This window comes from Protopterus annectens, chromosome 7.part0 (assembly GCF_019279795.1).
Source record: "Protopterus annectens isolate FY-2018-M chromosome 7.part0, PAN1.0, whole genome shotgun sequence".
NCBI classification, from domain to species: domain Eukaryota; kingdom Metazoa; phylum Chordata; order Ceratodontiformes; family Protopteridae; genus Protopterus; species Protopterus annectens.
The window spans coordinates 1,228,696,396-1,228,714,812 of record NC_056739.1 but is presented as its reverse complement, the minus strand read 5'-3'; the positions used below and the strand labels follow the sequence as shown (position 1 = coordinate 1,228,714,812).

General features: G+C 33.9%; 1 protein-coding gene across 1 annotated transcript in view; it reads left to right on the top strand.

The window, feature by feature from the left end:
• The window catches only part of DNAH1 (dynein axonemal heavy chain 1), a 5,225,710-nt gene that overhangs the window by 39,482 nt on the left and 5,167,811 nt on the right, over window positions 1–18,417 (top strand). Inside the window, exon 2 of the mRNA XM_044076389.1 lies at window positions 7,244–7,467. Within this exon, the coding sequence (XP_043932324.1) occupies window positions 7,264–7,467 (204 nt within the window). The 5' untranslated portion in view covers window positions 7,244–7,263. The remainder of the gene's footprint in view (window positions 1–7,243; window positions 7,468–18,417) is intronic.

The window sequence follows — 18,417 nt, the reverse complement described above, 5'->3', positions numbered from 1 at the left end:
CTCCTTGGCCACAGATGAGTGACTATACTGTGTCCAAGTTGGGTGCCTTGGACCACTTATCATTTTCTCTTGGTCCCTCTGGTGTTGCTTCTTGGGAACATCTTCTGTGTTCATCTGTCCTCTTTGGGCATGGGAGAAGCTCACTTGTCAGTATTGGAGGAAAGAACAGATGTTCTTTCATGAAGCTGCCCTAATGAGCTTGTTCACTAGAGAAAGGACCATTCAATGGATCATTCTTTTTCTGGAGTGGGATCTCCCAGGAAACGTGAAGTTAATAAGTTTTCTTCATCTTAGCTGGGTTCACTAAGAGTTTATTTCAATTATTTCAGTGTTTTACATTCTGAAACTTCAGTGAATTAAAGAAGATATTCCTCTCTCTCTTTCTCTTTCTGACTGTCAGTCTAACAGTGAGGAATTAAACTGTATTTTTCAAGTTTCTAGTCCATAAAATAGGGAATCTGACCCTGAAGAAGTTTTTTTCTTTTTCAAATTTCCCACAATAAGAGTTTCCATCTTCTAATACTATTCACAGAATGGGAACAAAAAGAAATACAAAAATCCCATCAAAGATATGATTTTCCTCAACAAGCACCTCTTCTTCCAGTTTTACCAGTCTTATAGGGTAAAAATAAGAAACTCACAGGCCACAGTGACATTGACAGGTAAAACAGCCAGTAAATGTGAAGTAAAATGCAAAACAGTACAAAAACGGTGGATTAATGCTTTCCTTTATTAACTATAAAGTTTTTCAGATCCGATCTGAAGAAGTTTACATTTAATAAACAGAAGTACTAATTCACCGTTTTTGTACTATTTTGGATTTTACTGCACGTTTATTGGCTGTTTTACCTGTCAGTGTTTCTATGAACTGTAGATTTCTTAATTTTTATTGTTTTTTTTTTTTTTTGCTTTTTGGTTCCAGTCTTATAGGATGCTTTCCTAGCACCAGCAATTTGCCTGATAGTCCGCCTCCTGCCCCAAGTAATTCTGATAAATTATGTAATGTTCCTTATACCTATACATTTCTTTTTACAAACTCTAGCTCAGACCCAGGAATGATTTCTCTGTCGAAACCATCTTCTCCCAAACATCTTTTGGCAGCTAATGCTATTCCTTTTGACAGATGAAAAAACGAAAAACATTAATAGGTTTGAAAGAAAGTTTACACTTCTTCCACCTTAGCCTTCAGCATAGTGAATTATCAGGCTCACATGTCCATTTTTTTGCTGGCTTCTTTTGACAAGATGAGAAAGTTAATTGCTGACCTGCTTTACTCAAAGACTTAGACATGTCTGAATTCTTTATTATGTTTTGTGTCTCAGGTAACCAAACACTCTTTGATATATTCTTATGACACTGTTGATGCTGTTTCTAGAGCAGCTGTCACTACATTATGAGATTTGCCTGACTACATTCCAAGAATTTACCAGAATATGTCAAAGCTGAGTTCCTGAATGCTTCTCTGGATGAAGAGGTAGTATGGGCCCTTCCTCTGCTGGACCTTAGAAGATATGATGAAAGGGAAAAGTTAATTCAAGGGATTACCCAGATTTTTCAACCCTTCCATGTCAAAAACAACATTTCAGGTTCCTTTTTTAAGAAAGCAGAGTAAACAAATCCAGCAAGGCATGGGCAAACAAAATTTCATAAAACAATGGCAGAGAGGCTAAAAAAAAAGTGAGGGTCCTCCCAAAGCAAACAACAATCTAAAGACTATATACCCCATCATGTTTTTCCCTCCCACCTTGGCATTAAAGTAAAGCTTTCCTAAAGTCTTAAGTCTTCACTTTCATCTGTGGCAACAGAATAACTTAAAAGACACTTGAATTCTGAGAATCGGTCAACAAGGCTGCTACTAGCAGTGGAACTCCCATCCTCCTTTTCTGGGGATTCCTCTACATTGGTCCAGTTAAACCTCCATGTATCCTCCTATCCTAGATCAAATGCTATCTCATGGGATTTTAGAATATATTCCACTACATCAAATAGGTAATGGGTTCTATTCAAAAATCTTTCTTGTAACAAAGAAAGAAGTTACTTAGTGACTTGTAGTAGACCTTTCTTTTCACATTAAAATTCATAATGCTTTCTCTATAATCTCTGTTACCTCTCATTCCATCTCTTTAGTGAGTCTGGATTTAAAAGATGCTTTTCATCACATTCCAATTCTCAAAGATTACAGACATATTTATATGCTTTTCTGCTTACATCTTCAGTTCTCTGCTTTGTCCTTTGGGTTGTCAACACCTCTAAGGATGTTCGCAATGTGCCTGGCTCCTGTAACACCCCAATACAGGTTTATTTTATTTATTTTGTCATTGGTTAACCATTGGTTAGCTGGGCCCAAAAAGCCCTTTTTCAGTGGAGTCCCGAGAAGAAAAGCTCCAGATATGCCAAAAAATTAAATAGTATCAGAAACAGTAATAATCAAGATTAACAATTACAGAAAATACTGAGTTGTACAAATACAAATGCATAATTGCTTACAAGATTAGTCCTGTACAATTAGTAATTCACAAACTCATAACATTTTTATACAAAAGGCAATGGTAGAGCAATTACATAATAGATGTATATAAATGCTATGGTAGATTATAAGGAACAGAGACAGTTTTGAGAAAAATAGCAGAAGTTGAAATATTTATGTAAGTGAAGTGCAAGAGCATAGCCTTGCACTTCAGGGAACTAAGCATAATAGTCAAAATGGTAGAAGAGAGGTTGGAATTTACAAAGTTGATTTACAGTATAGCTAACGATACCTTTTCATTGTTCTGCAAGAGTTAATATTATTTAGAGTGCATTGAGTGTATACATTTTTGGGTATAGTGGATATTTAGGTTGGGTCCTGGTACGGGCAGGAGCTAGTGTTTGGAAGGCAGGCTTTCGGTTCTAATTTGAAGCTGTTATTGTCTTTTCTGTGATGGATTTTTGGGGAGGGGTCTGTTCTAGGCTTGGGCAACTGTGCCTTTGTAAAGTAATTTTTCTGTGTTCTTATTAGGTTTGTAAGTGTCGAGAACTAGCTGATTGGAGCTGCAGAGAGTGTGAGTAGGAGTATAGAGAGATACTAGAGAAGAGTGGGGAAGGACATGCACAAGGTTTATTGATTTAAGAAGTGAGTGAATTGAAGCTGGGATAGTAATAGTAATTGGAGGAATTCAAGCCATTGGAGTCACAGTGGTGAGACTTGTATGGCTGGTTGCTGGCAAATCTGGCAATTTTGTTGTATGTTTGTTCTAGTTTGGAGATTAAGTTGGATTGTAGGTGTGTAAGTACTGGAGATGTGTAGATCAGGCATGGAAGGAGTAATGCCTGTGCTAGTGAAGGTTTGGATTTGGAAAATAGGATTTTTTTGTTTCTATAGAGTAGTCCCATTTTTTGCTGCATCTTTTTAATACACTGTGGAATGTTTAGGTCAAATTTTAATTGGTTATCAATTGTGATGCCCAGGAGCTTTGTATATGAGTCAGTCTTAATAACAGTGTTATCAAGAGATGAGATGGTAAAGGTGGATTTATGATGGGAGAGAGATTTAGCAATGAAGAGGAGTAGTTTTTGTTTTTTTGGTTATTTTGGGTTTAGAATGAGTTGGCTATCGGAGAACCACTTTTCGATGGTGAGGAATGCATTCTGAGTAATAGAATGGAGGTCAGTGATGTTATCAGAGCAGAGATGAGAGTAAAGTCATCAGCATACTGTATCAGGGGAGAGGAGATGGAGGGCAGGTTGCAGGACACTCACATTTTTACATATTTAGATGACCAGCTTATTTTTGCAGATTCTTTTCAAGTTGTCAAAATTCCCTGGGTTGGGTTAAAAAAATGTTTTTCTCAGTCTGGGATTTCATGTGAGCACAGATAAATCTTCTCTTATTCATTTTCGCAGGGTAGTGAAAAGGGAGTTACTCTGGTAGATAAATCAGTCATTTCTCAACCTAGGTCTCCTTTTTTCACTTCCAGCACCTACTCAGTTTTTAACCACTGATGCCTCAGACTGTTTGAGAAGCTGTATCCAAGTTAAACCACATAAATGTCAAAGAAATGATGGCTGTAACAAAAATCGCTGAACTATCTTTGGATTCAAGGCCCTCTACTAGTAATCACAGATAGCACTAGAGTGATATGGTACATAAACAAACAAGGGGGAAACAGATCCTACCCCCTTTCCAAATTTGTAGTGGTAGCCTGGGAACTAGCAACTCAACACAGTCTGTCCCTCCAGGCTACTTACATTCTGTTAGAGAAGAATGTTGTAGCAGACAAGCTGAGAAGGACTAGAACCGGCCCCAAGAGTGTGAGGAACACCTCAAGCCAATCTGTTTGCTTTCATGCATAGCAAACATTTAAATAATTTCTTATCCAGGAGTCCATGCAGAAAAGCTTTGAAGACAGATCCCATTTCATTCCAGTGGATGGCGAGTTTCCTGTATGCCTTTCCACCCTTTCATGGCATAACACAGTTGGGGATGTTCCTCTATGCCTTTCTACCATTTCCTATGATAACCAAGGGTTCTTCGTAGGATTCCGAAGGATTCCCCAAGGATGATACTGGTGATTCCTTTTTGCCGCAGGCAAACGTGGTTCTCCCTTCTCAAATTGGCCAAAGACAATTACCACAAGCTACCTTCCAGAATGAACAGTCGCACACAGGATAGGAATTCACTGATATACTCAACCTTTAATTTCTGCAACTCACTGCCTGGCTGGTAGAATTTTAATATCTTTTAAGCACTTGTGTTCTAAAACATGTAGCAGATGTTAAAGAAGGCTAAAAAATGCTACTAGAAAATCATATTTGGCTAAATGGAAAAAATTTTGTAGTTGTGCCAAAGCAAAAAAAAAACAGGCTTTTTTAAGGCCCAGACACCTCTGGCTCTACATTATGTGTCTAAGTTATTATTCTCTAGACTTCCTTACTCATCTTCCAAGATTCACCTCTCATCCATCTCTGCTTGTCTGCTCATGGGTCCCACTTTCTACCCTTCCGCAATCCAAACAGTTTTTGAAAGGGATTTCACATGTCTGTCAAGCTAGTAGACAGTGTAGGTCCCTCTTGGGATCTGAATTTTGTACTGGAGAAACGTATACTTTGTCCTTTTGAACCTGCTCCTAAGTCTGATGTGAAGTTCTTATCTTGGAAAGCATTGTTACTTTTTGCTCTGACTTCTGCAAGAGTATCTGAGTTACAAGCACTTATAGTGATTAAAGCCTCTCTCATCTTTCTTTACATTGAAAGTGATTTCAATGTTTACATTGACCCAGGCTATTCATCTCCCAGTTTCTAATCTAGAACCAAATAATAGGGTAGAAAGAATTATACACACGTTTGATGTCCACAGGCAACTCAGATACTACACTGACTGGACATTACCTTCAGGAACTCTAATCAACTATTTATTTCCTATAAAGGTAATAAAGAAGGACAATTGCTGTCAAACTGACAATTTCCAAATGGTTGTCTCATGCTATTGCTTTTTGATACTATCACCATAGCAAGATAGTTGCAGGCAAGGTCAAGGCCCACTGAACCAGGGCTTTGGCTACTTCTGTGTTTTTTTGGAAAGGAGTTGACTCTATATATATATACTAGAGGTAGTAACATGGTCACCTGTGCACCTTTATCTAACTGTACAAAGTAGACTCTCTAAACCCAGAGCAGACATTGCTAGAACTATTTTCCACAGGCTGTTGGACTCTGAGCCTTATTCCTTCTCTCTTTCTTTCTAAGCACTAGTGTATGATCCGTATAACTTAGGCTATTGTAACAGTGATCTAATGATGAACATAGTACAGTTGTATAAGCTAACTTATCATAACATTAAATGTTGAAATAGATCACTGTTGAAGTAGGAGCACTCTACCCCCTTCTTTTATTAACTTTTATGGTGAGGTGTGGATATTTTCCCTTTCTCCTAACACATACTTAGTTGGCAGGGCTCTAGGTTCCCTTAGTCTGAAGCAAGAAAGCTCTGGAGGTTTGGCACCCTAACCACTGATGTTATACCAGTCTCTTCAAGCCTGTTCTACAGTTAAGGCACATGGAATGTGCCCTAAAGCTTTGGAAGCTGGCTGGTTGCCCTCACCTTGGCAGACTATAACACATACAGCTCTGCCTGCTGCAATGATGAGCTAATCAAACATTTACTGTTATGGTAAGTTAACTTGTACAACAATACTTTCTTATTCATAGCTGTTTGGCTGCTATTATAGTAAAATTCTTAATATTTTGGATAAGCAAAGCATATTTGAAATCTTTGGAGCACATTTATCTGCTGTTTTCTTTACTGTAAGATTTTGTATCTGTATTATCGACTACAAGGTTTATATTTCTAACATTTTAGAGATCCTGTTACTGTTTATTAGGATTATTTTTCTGTTTTGCATAAGGAAGAGCTTCACTTGTGTATATTTTGTGGTATCAGGCAAATGTATATTAGTTTTATATGGTCTTGTACTTTAGATAATGTGATGGCCTCAACATACTTATCAACATGTCAGATTATTTACAGTGAATGTAGGCTTAGAAAATTGAAGATAATGTGGAATAATGTAGCCCACACAAGGGAATGATATGACAGGTTCCTTACAGGGAATAAGCCACACCTTGTAGAAATTCTGACTGAGAAAATGTTACACATGAAGTAGGTAAACCCCTAATCCTATGATTTTCTGTTACACTGACCTCCTCTTACAGTATTTTAGTACATACTTTTCAAAGTTGAACAGTATTTTATCATGAAGTTGCAGCTGGTATCAAGCAATCAGATTAGCCTGTTTGCATCCGTCATTGCACTGAAAATAAAGAAACAGCAGAACCAGATGTGTTTTTTAAAATGCTACTGGTAATTGTCAGGTTGAGGAACTATTACATACTACAACATTCGGATGGGATCTTGGTGAGATATTTGTGTGGCTTTTGCATAAAATGACCTAGCAAACTGAGAATGGAATATTTTTTATTTTTTACTTTGGGAGAAAGGGAAAGAATTGCACAGTTTAAATGATGGCAGATTGCAATATTGCCACTAACAAAGGTATAGTCAGATCTCTAATATTTTGGAAGTAATTTAATGGTAAACTGATAGTTTAAGAACTCATTTAGTTTTGTGATGTCTTCTAGTTATAACAAGACATGCTGATGTCTAAAACTGATATTTTCATAGATGTGAACTACTGCATACCATTTCTGATATGCTGCAGCACAGATCTGAACTAAGGGAATAGTAATTGTTGTTTTACTTTAACAGGTTTGAAACAGCTTAAGAGGATGGAGAAAAAGAATCAAGCTCTGTCACATTCTCTGTGGATAATGCCTCACCCTCCATTAGTGACCAATGGAGTCTCCTCTGATCCAGGCAGAAACATGACTAAGAATGACGACAGCAACATTTTGACCAAAAAATATCCAGTGATGAAACAGCAAGGGTTTTACTCTGATATTGTAACTCCTGGAGCATCCATTCTCTTGGGAGTGAGTAAATAATGTTTTGTTTATTAAAGCAGTTTGACTTGTCTGACCTGGCTTGGTGTAATTTAATAAAAGTGTTGGCTTACAAGGCTGGAGGTCTGAGTTTGAATTCCAACACTACCTACTTGCATATTGTTTGTTCCTCAGTTGCTCATTTAGCATCTTTGAACTCCTGAGTTACCTTTAAAGAATTCCTGTTTCAGTGGGCATACTTGGATACAGTGATTATACTATTTAGTAAGACATACCTGGCTGTTACAGTTAAAGAAACATTTAATATAGATTATTTTGAACATATAAGGAAAAGAGCACAGTATTAGACTTTTGATTATTAGTTGGGTGTGCCTAGTGATATAAGAATGTACCTAGTGATATAAGAATGCATGTAAGTAATACTAAATTTAAAGGTTAAACCTATACAAATGCATATGAGTAATACTAAATTTAAGGATAAACCAAACTATATTTTGTTACTTCAATAGAAACATTTTCATTTAAAAAGATAGTCATTGTCAAGTTATGTAGCCATTTTCTTTCTAAGAGAGAATATAGTTCTCCCAAAATGTACTGAATATTTTTCAAAGCTGAGGAGCAGAGGAGACAAAACTGGATAGGTAACGGTTTAGACAAAGAAATCACTCCCCATCATAGACCTAGAAGGGCAGAGTGGAGAACTGTAGAAATGCACCTCTGATGGTATGTTTATTTTTATTTCATTTTATTTTATTTTGAATTTGTTAATCAGCGTAGAGCACTGATCCCATTGGACCAATTTCATTCAATTTTTATTAGGCTGGAAACAGATGAGAATGAGTCTACGGAATTTTGGCTGAGATAGTAGTGAATGGGTAAGGTGTTATGATTCTGAGGATAATTCATTCATAAAACCTTCTGAACATATTCAGCAGAAGGGGTTGATGCCTGTTTTTCTTTATTTAAAGGATGTCAACCAGCAGTCTTTAATGAAGTTGTGACCTCATCTTCTGTTCACACCTTCGTAAAGCATAACAAAGTTGGGTATTATTTTCAAAGCAAAGGCAGTTTTGCCACAACAGTAGTCCAAGGCATTTTAATTGGACCCACCAGCTAATCGTCATATTTATAGCTTGGTATTCTCCCAGTAAAAATGACAAAACTTTAAAGACAAGAATACATGATAACAGAGTTATGTCAGGTATTTCATTAAAAGTCAGTGACTTACTCTTTCCCGTCTTCATGTTTTGATCTCCTTCCCACTATCTCCTTCTAATGTTCTTAAATGTTACTTGTTATTAGTCTCACTATGTTGTTGAGATGTGACTGCATTACAAGGTGTATTATTGCTAAGATTATCTATGAAGCCATATCTATCCTGCTTCAGAGGAGGAAAACTAATAGTATAATATTTTTGATACAATGACTATGTAAACTGCTGAAATTTCAAGGAACTTAAGTGCAATCCCCAGAATATCAAAACTTCAAGTACAAATTTGAGGGAATGTATACTGATTCTGAAACTGCACTACTTCAGAGAATTCCTTTTGCTTCAATACACAGCCTTCTCAGAGTTAGCGTATACAAATATGGCAAAAGTGTGGAAGGGCATAGCCTCCCCATGTCAAGGAATGTGGGAGCAGGGCAAAGCCTGCTTACAAAAATGGTATAACAGAGTGACAGCGAGTTTTGAAATGCACTGTCTTTTTTATTTTGAATTGCAGGTGTAAGTTGGTTCTGCCCACACAATGTAAGCTGATGGACTATCGCCAAAGGAACTTCTTCTCAGCAGCAATGAATCTTTCATTAGTTTGAGTTCTTCCCCCTACCCATAATGTCTCTGTTCTAGCTCACCTCTCCGGCTGTTTTTGCTATAATCAGAGCTTTGGCATAATCTGATGCTTACTGGTGAATAGGAGAGTTTTTTTTTAGATTCTGGCAGTGAGATAAGTTTTTCAAACTTTAAAATATCTGTAAAATAGCTTTAAATAAGATAACCCAACTTTGGAATACTGTTGACTATATTAATAGTGCTTTTTCAATTTAACTCTTCAACCGTTCTCTTGTCTCCTTCTGCTTTAAAAACAAGATTTCATTCCTTTTTTTTCTTAGCGACTATATTTCTACCTTCTTTTTCATATACAGTATTTAATATTTATTTGTTTATTTTTTCTTGACCAGCTGAGTCCCACTAGATTAGTGGCCTATTTTTAGGGGAGACCTGATGTGGTATTTATAATACTAAGGTAAATTTGACTGTGGCATCAGGGAACATCCACTACTCATAGTTGTTGCAAGTGGGACCATTCTGGAGGAGCACTTCTGTTTCTGTTCGAGGCACAGAGGTGGCGTGGAGAAACAGGGAGTCAGATGGAAAGAGAAGGAGATGATGGAATGGTGAAAGAAATGGAGGAGAAAGCAAATATCGAGACCAGAGAATGTGTGTAGGATTCTGAGGAAATGTTTCAAAGAAATCTGTGTGACAGAGATGAGTCAGCAAATGATGGATGTATAATTTCAACCCTCAAGTTGGGAGGGTTATGAGATGATTTACTTAAAGAAATGGTGGTGCAGATTGAGCAGAGCCAGAAAATGAATGAGATGTTTTCTCGGGGGACATTTCATTTTGGAAAAAATACAAAAGGAGGCTGCAGAGATAGCCCTGAAGAATGGTGGTGAGATGGAAAAGAAAACATATGCTGGGAAAGTAAAAGAAGGTAAAAGTGGAGTAGCAGAAAAAGACAGAAGAAAATGAAAAATGGAAGTACATGGTAAGGATTCAAAGTAAAGAAGATAAAGAAATGAACAGGTATGACAATTTAATAGCTCCTTTGGGTGTAAAAGGACATGAGATAAGAGCATTTATTCTTTTTAATGAAGAGATGTTTTGTGACATTATATTTGAGACTGCTTTTTTCAATGGAAAATTTTCTTGGAGAATATGAAAAAAAGGACTATAACCCAAAGAATTTTTATGTGATAAAAGCGTTTAACAGGGAAACAAAAACGATAATTCCTGTATAATTTTAAACAGAGGTAGAAAGAGAGATTTTGAAAGGACATTTGAAAACTTTATGTAAAGAAGTACTGGACACTGCAAAAGTTTATGACAAAAGGGGTTTATGGACTGGTGGCTGGGACTGTAATATTGTGTTAAAAATAGAAAGGGAAAAAAATCATATACCAAGCATGATAAATGTAGAGGGGAATAGGAGCGTCTTAAAACAACCCAAAATGTCTTTTTTTTTTTATAAGTAACTGACAAAAGAAAATGTATTTGTGGGGAAATGGGACATTATGCAAAAGTGTGAATGGAAATGTAAGTGTAACAAAATTGGACATTTATGGATGAATTGCAAAAAAATGAAAATAAGAGTAAGGAAAAAAAAGAATGAGAAGAAAATTATCAAAGAGAAGACATTTTATAAGTAGTAGAAACCAAAGAAAAATAGGTGAGAACAAATTAATAAACAGGACATAGAAGAAGGTTCTGAAATAAGGCAGTAAAAGGAAAAATAATAATTCTGTTGGTAAAAGACAGAAAAAGAAAATTTAAAGGAATAAGTATAAAAGAAAAAAGAAAGGAAATGGATGAAAAAGAATATATACATCTAATGATTGGGGGTTTTACTCAGACACAAGGTTCAGTGTTTGATTCTCACCTTTGGGAATGAAATTGGCTAGGCTCAGAATGGCCTATTAAGAAAGCTAGCCTAGTAATTAACTATGAACTTATGAAACCATGAATCTAAGGAAAAGGAAAAAATTTAATTTTAAAGTGATTTCTGTAAATGTAAATAGTATTAAGAATATGGTAGGAAGCATAGGGATTTTGGAGTGGTGTAATACATGTGACGTAGATGCAATTATATTAGAAGACACAAGACTTTTAACAAATGAAAGATTGCAAACAGAGAAACTGTGGTGTGAAAAGATAATCTGGAATTTGTGTAATGGGCGATGTTCTGGAATAGCCATATTCTGTAGAAATACAGTAAAGATATTAGATGTAGCTTTAGCAAAAGTGGGAAGATTAACCATTGTAGATTTAAAATGAAAAGAACAATTGTATAGAACTATAACATTATATGCTTGTATTAATTGTAAAGAAAGGAAATGCTTATTTCATCAGATTTTAGACTATGCAGTGATAAGTATGAATATTATAACAACATGAGACTTTGTAAAATGAAAGGAAATGATACAAGAAAAAATGTTATAAGTTATAAGATGTAAATTAAAAATTTGGGACAAAAAAATCATGGACTTTCAAAAGGGGCATGTATAGAACTGAAATAGATTTTATAGTATCAAAATGTTTAGTTATAGGAGTGGAGATGGTAGTTAAAACAGGATTTTCTGATCTGATCATCTTGCAATATGGCTAGAGATACAGGAAAACAAGGGATATGTGAAACAGTTAAAGGAATAAAAAGAATAAAAGAGAAATAATGAAATGAAGGAAAGAGATTATTAATACATTTATGAAAAAATCATATTACTATGAGAACATTTTATAAAAATGTGTCTGAATGGTGGACGATATCTAAGGAAAAATGTAAAGAAATGTTTTTTTACAGTGGCAATATATGGGAAAAATAGAGAAAGAAAAATATAAAAGAACATATAATGATGCATTGGAAGATTTAGAATATAATGATAGAAAGTACTTCGACAAAGAAAATAATTATATGAAAGAACTCAAGAAAAATAGAAGAATTGTTATATAAGCAAATATATTTTTACAAGGAAAAAAGACCTATTGAGTTACTTCAGCAGATTAGTAAAGAAAGATGGTATTGTAATGAAAGAAATAAAACTTTTAAAACAAGAAACAGAACTCAAGAAAAGATTATGAATAAGTAGTGCAATATGTACAAGAAATTTTTAAAGAAAAAAGAAGGTAGTGGAAAAACATGGAAACTAAAAAAGTTAACAGAAAAAGGGAATAAAGAGTTGGAAAAGGAGATTTCTTTAAATGAGCTAGATAAGTATTAGAAAAAGGAAGTATAGATTTGGCTGCAGGACGAGATGGAATAGGGTATGAAATGTATAAAAAAAACTTAAGGGATTGGTAAAAAATGTTTTGTAAAGATTTTAAGTGAATGGTTAAATGAAGGTTTCATGTATAAGGAATTATGTAATGGAATAATTAAATTCATATGGATGAAGGAAGATAGTAGGCAATTGAAAAACTGGAGATCAATAGTATTGCATAATAATGATTGAGATCTTTATGAAAATTAATATGAATGAGAGTTGAAACTAAAATGGAAAATATTATGGAAGGTAGTATATATAGTATAAAGTGGAAGGGTTGTTAAGAATTATTAAGGATAGAGAAATTGTGGATGATATTATGAATAGAAAAGATAGAAAATCATGATAGGAGACCTTAGTAAGGCATTTGACACAATTGGACATTAAATCATACAGGTAATAATGAAAGAATATAATATAAGTGAGAAAACAATAAAGTAAAAATATTTGTGAATGGCTGGTTAAGCCAAGAGATACATATGAAGAGTTGTGTAAGACATGGATTTCCAATATGTTATATCCTCTTTGTATTAGTTATGAAAGTGATATGTGAAATAAATTATAAAATAAAGTAGGCATGGTATATAAGACCTGAAAAGTTAAGAATTATGGTTCTGTTAACATCCACAGATGACATTCTTTATAATAATTGCAGAAAATGGATAAAATAAATAATGATTTACACAAATGAATGTCTAGAGGTGATAGGGATGCCTTTAAAAAAGTAAAGGTTTAGGTGAGGTAGTAAAGATCGGGGTATATATTTTACAATAAATGAAATTTCTGTGTCAGGTATATAACTTGGGAATAAAGATATAAGCAGAATTCAATGGGAAAAAGCAATAGCAGAATAAAACAAATCTGTCATTTCTGGAGAACACATACATTATCATTCAGAAAAGGCTTATTTGATCAATTCAGTACTGTTTATGTTGCCAACAGTATTTGAAAACGAGTTATTATAGATATTGTTTTTCATTTATATGGGGATCTAGATTAAACCCAGTAAAAAGAGGAGTTTTGTATGTAAATTAAGAAGAAGGAGGTTTAGGGTTAATTAACCTAGTGGTGTATGCTGCTTCATTAAATTTATGCAAGAAGTTAAAGTGGATAAATGAAAAATGTGAGCGATTAATAGTAAAATTGTATAAATATAAGTATGATCAATTTTGGGATATGGTAGTGTATAAATGAAAAAATAAAATTTTACTGAGAAAAAAATATATATATGTTTTGTGGAAAATATAAATTGATGATGTAAAAAAAGATAGAAAAGTATGGTGTAAGAATGTATTGATAAAACATTACTATGTAAAACCATGGGAAAATCTAACAGATGAAAACATTTAAAGCTATAAAAGTAAGAAGCAAATGGTGTAATCAGAAAGTAGAATGTCAAGATTTTTTGTGAAGATTGGTAGTAGATGTATTGCCAGTAAAAGGAATTATGCCATATAAAAAGAAATGTTTACATGGTCAAGAAAAAGAAACTACATAACATGTTTTTGAAATACAGAAGAGTAAAAAAAGTTATGGGGGAAATTATATAAAGAAGATTTTTTCACAGATATGAAAGAAATGGGCAAAATAAACATGAATATGATTAAATATAGATTAGAAGTAAAGAACATGTTATAATAGATAAAAAGTAATTTTATGATATGTGAGTTACATGGAATGAAATAATGAAATTATGTTTAATGGTAAATAGATTTTAGGAAAAATAAGTAAAATTAGATAGTGGTTATGGAAAAATGAGTTGGAATCTAATAGGGATGAAAATTTAAAATGATTTTAAAGGAAATTATGAATATGTGTAAACAGATTTGTAAATATTTGTAAATATATAAATATTTTGTAAATAAAAGTCATTGCTGTATATAAATATAAACCCCCTACTTTTTGTGTAGGTGGAAGTATTGCAACAGACTGAAGGCTGGTTGCAAGATGTAGAATGCTTGCAATCTTGTTACTAATGTACCCCAGCATGATACTGGTGAATTTATGATCCTGGTGTCTAATTTTTTTTTTACATGACGAAATTAATGTGGAAGCTTCTGATGGATCAAAAGAAGCATCTTGGAATCAAATTATGTAGGGAGTGGCACCAAAGGATGATGATGTGGCTAGCGTACAGGAAATAACATTGGAAGATAAAAATTTGCATACTGTTTTTGTTCCTGTTTGCCATTTGGTTATGCTTCCTAAGACAGAGCTGACTACCTCTGTGGTGACAGTATCTATCTGTTCCTTCTTATGCAAGTATTGTAAAAAGACACTCTTCAGCTATGTCTGTTTCTTCTTTGCAGCAATCTTTTTTGCCTGCTTTGCATATTATCTGATACTTCCATAGATAGGTATTAAGTTTGGAACTCCTTGATTAATCCTTTATGTTTTGGTGTTAATGATGTACATGCTTTCATCCATGTAGGGCAAGAGACACATTGTGCTATTACTTTTGAAACTGTTGAAATTGCTAAACTTTTTCTATTTTATAGCAAGTGGACTTAATGACTTTGTGTCACCCATGGGCTACATTTACATTTTTTACTTCAAATATGAACTATAAAAGATGTATAAAGGTACAGTTTTGTACTGCTGAAATAATGAACACTGATGTCAGACAGTGTTTCTGTCTTTGTTGTAATGCAGTTTTTGATCATACCTCTCAACTGTCCAGATTTTCACAGAATGCCCAGATTTGACAGTATTTCTGTATTTGTTGTAATGCAGTTTTTGATCATACCTCTCAACTGTCCAGATTTTCACAGAATGCCCAGATTTTTGCCTCATATTTTTGGTCTATTCCTCATAAAATGTGTGTTTTTCTTAATTCACTAAGGATTGACATCACAAATAATGATAAATGTTTGCATTTCAGACTTTATATCCTTCAGAAAAATGCATATTAATACAAAGCCTGTTATTCTAGCAAATTTCTAAGATTATAAGAGCAATGTTAAAAGCTGTCCCACTATTTTTGGGGCCTTTATCCTCCCATTACTTTAGTTTTTGTCCAGGTTTCTTGTGTAAAGAGATTGAGAGGTATGTTTATGATGTTAGAAAGTGTTTTGATAACAATTATGGAATGGAGCATGGGAGATATGGACTTCTCTGAACATGATTAATGGCAAAGTTAAGGATATTCCAAATGTAGTTAACAGTCTTTTTACATAGGGCTTATGTGTATTATAAAGCAAAGCCCAAAACGTTTTTTTTTTTTTTTTATGAGGTTCATTATCTCATTTTATTCAGGACTGTGACAACAAAAAAATTAGCATTGTGGGAAATGGAACATTGTAATGATAAAGGTATTCCATCATGTAGACATAATCAGATGGGGCATTTTTGATTTGATTGTGCTACTTACAAGGATAAAGTACCTGTCCTCGACACTTGTCTACCTACAGAAAAAGGGTCTCATAATTACTATCTCTAGTCATGTATCTCAGGATGCTAAATCAGATGTATTTTTAGAGGAACAAGTAGCTAATAAGAGTGATGATCATGATTTTGGTGAGTCACATTGTACTGATATCACCCGCGGTGGTGGTGCTGCGGTAGCATTGTCACCTCACAGTAAGACACTGTCCGGTTCGATTCTCAGTTAGAGTGTCTTCTGCGTGGAGACATGCGTGAATGGGCGTACCTTCGTTGAAGGTTGTGCATCAGGTCTGGCAACTCGGTACGTAAAAATCAACTGCTAATCATTAGCGGACCGGAGTTCCACTGTGGCGAAAGACACAACAACAACAACATTGTACTGATATCAATGATGTTTTACTTAAAGAATATAGTTTTTTTATAGATGAAGCTGGAAAAAAGGTAGTTCAGTGCTCATACTATTCAGGAAGGAGATTTGGCTAATAAAAAATATAATTGGGAAGAGGGTGTAGAAAAGTAAATTAAGACAAGGTGTAAAGAAACTTGTTAAAAAGGTAAAGGATAGCTTACTTTTCTGTAGTTTAAAATGTTAATAGTTTAATGAGAGACAGAAAATTATAGTTGTAAATTTTTGCAATAAAGTTTCTGTGGATATCATGTGCTTGACATCCATTTCTTTACTGTTTGTATAACCAGTTGAAATCATATGAGGAAGTACACCTGTCTGGATTTTTGGTAAAGATTTATGCTCTGGCATAGCTGTATTATATTGACCTCATATAAAAATATTAGATGTCTTGGTAGAAATACCTGGTCAAATTATTTGTGACATAAAAGCATTTGTTGGGATATTTTGACTTATTAATATTTCCGCCCCAACAAATCTTAAATGTAGGGAAGATTTGTTTACTAGTTTACAATCTTTTACTTTATTCAATTGCCTGTTATATTGTGGGGGACTGGAATTGTCATATGTGCAAGGAAAATAAGAAACCAGATGTTCAAAATTTATGCAATATTCTGGGATCAGGTAATTTCAAAATAGGTCCACGTATAGGTCCAAAATATTGTATTGGATTTTTTTCTACGGAAGTAGATTATTTTTCTTATACTGCGTATTTTTCTTTGCATTTTTCACATTTGCTTGATGTTACTATCTCTGATCATAAAACTGTATATTTTGCATATCATTTTCACTCAGCAGGGTTTTTAAGTGGTCCTGGTTTTAAAAAGTTGAAGGGTTGGGTTACTGGCTCAACTGAATGTTGTGATTTAATAATACAGTTATGGGAATACACCTTAACGTTAGTAGAGTTTTCTGCTAACTGATCCCAGTGATGGATTGCTTATAAAATTAAATAAAAAAAACAAACCTTCTATTATTTTGAGAAACTTTTATTATATAAGAGAAGGAAGATGCTTATGTTCAAGCTCAGCAACAACATGAATTGACTCCAAGTGATTTAAATAATGATATAAATTTGAAAAAAGTTGCAGTTTGGGAGCGGATGACTTTAGAAATGGTAGACGTCTTGTTACCTAAGCAAAAATTTATCATGTAAGGTAAATCCATGTATATTATTCTTTTTCTAAAAAAAATAAATAAGAAAAGCTACCTGATTAATGTTAAGTTTAAAAAAACTCAAGAAGAAATATTGTACAGAGTCGGCTGGAGATTGTGAAAGTTGTGGAACAATTTGTTCACATGATATTCTCCTCTTATATAACATATTGGTAAATTGAGGAGCTTCAAAGACATTTCAAAAGATGATAATGAATATCTTTTGAAACTTATTTTCTTATTGGAATTGGTTTCTGTATTAAAGCAACATTGGGGAAGTCATCTCCCTAGGACTGATGGGATTGCATATCATTTTTATAAAAATATGACTAGTCAAAAGCATATAATTTTAAATATGTTGAATGGATAAATAGTGAAATGACTAATGATGAGATGTGATTGTGTGATAAGATTTATTTTCAGAAATGTAGCAAAAGTAAAACTTAGGAATTGGAGGCATGTCACTTTAAATAATAAAAAATACAATTTGTTTTCGTAAAATCTTTGCAAATTAGGTTGTCATGTATTTTCTAAAAAATTAAATAAGTGAATATTTGGAGTTCAAGATAACTCAAGTAAATATTTTATGTGAAATTATTGATGTTATATTATCAACAAAGAAAGGATTATTGCTGTCTTGTGATTTACAGAAGGCATTTGATCCTATATCACATAATAGCTTATGGGAAATTCTAGCAGCATATGGTATTGTTAAAAAATTTGTAGATATTATTGTTAGTCGCTATATGCATTCTTACCTAAGACCTTTGGTAAATGGACATTTGGGGAAAAAGATTGCATTGAGAAGAAGGGATGAAACAACTATGCCCTCATAGCGGGTCATTATTTATGTTAAGTATGAATGCTGTTGTTCAATGCTTTGTCTAAAGCTGTAGGAGAAATTCTTCCAAATGTTCCTGTCCCATTTAGTGTAACATAAACCAGTAATTTTAGTGTTATTGTTAAGAATGAAGATTTGATTTCATTTCTGGGCA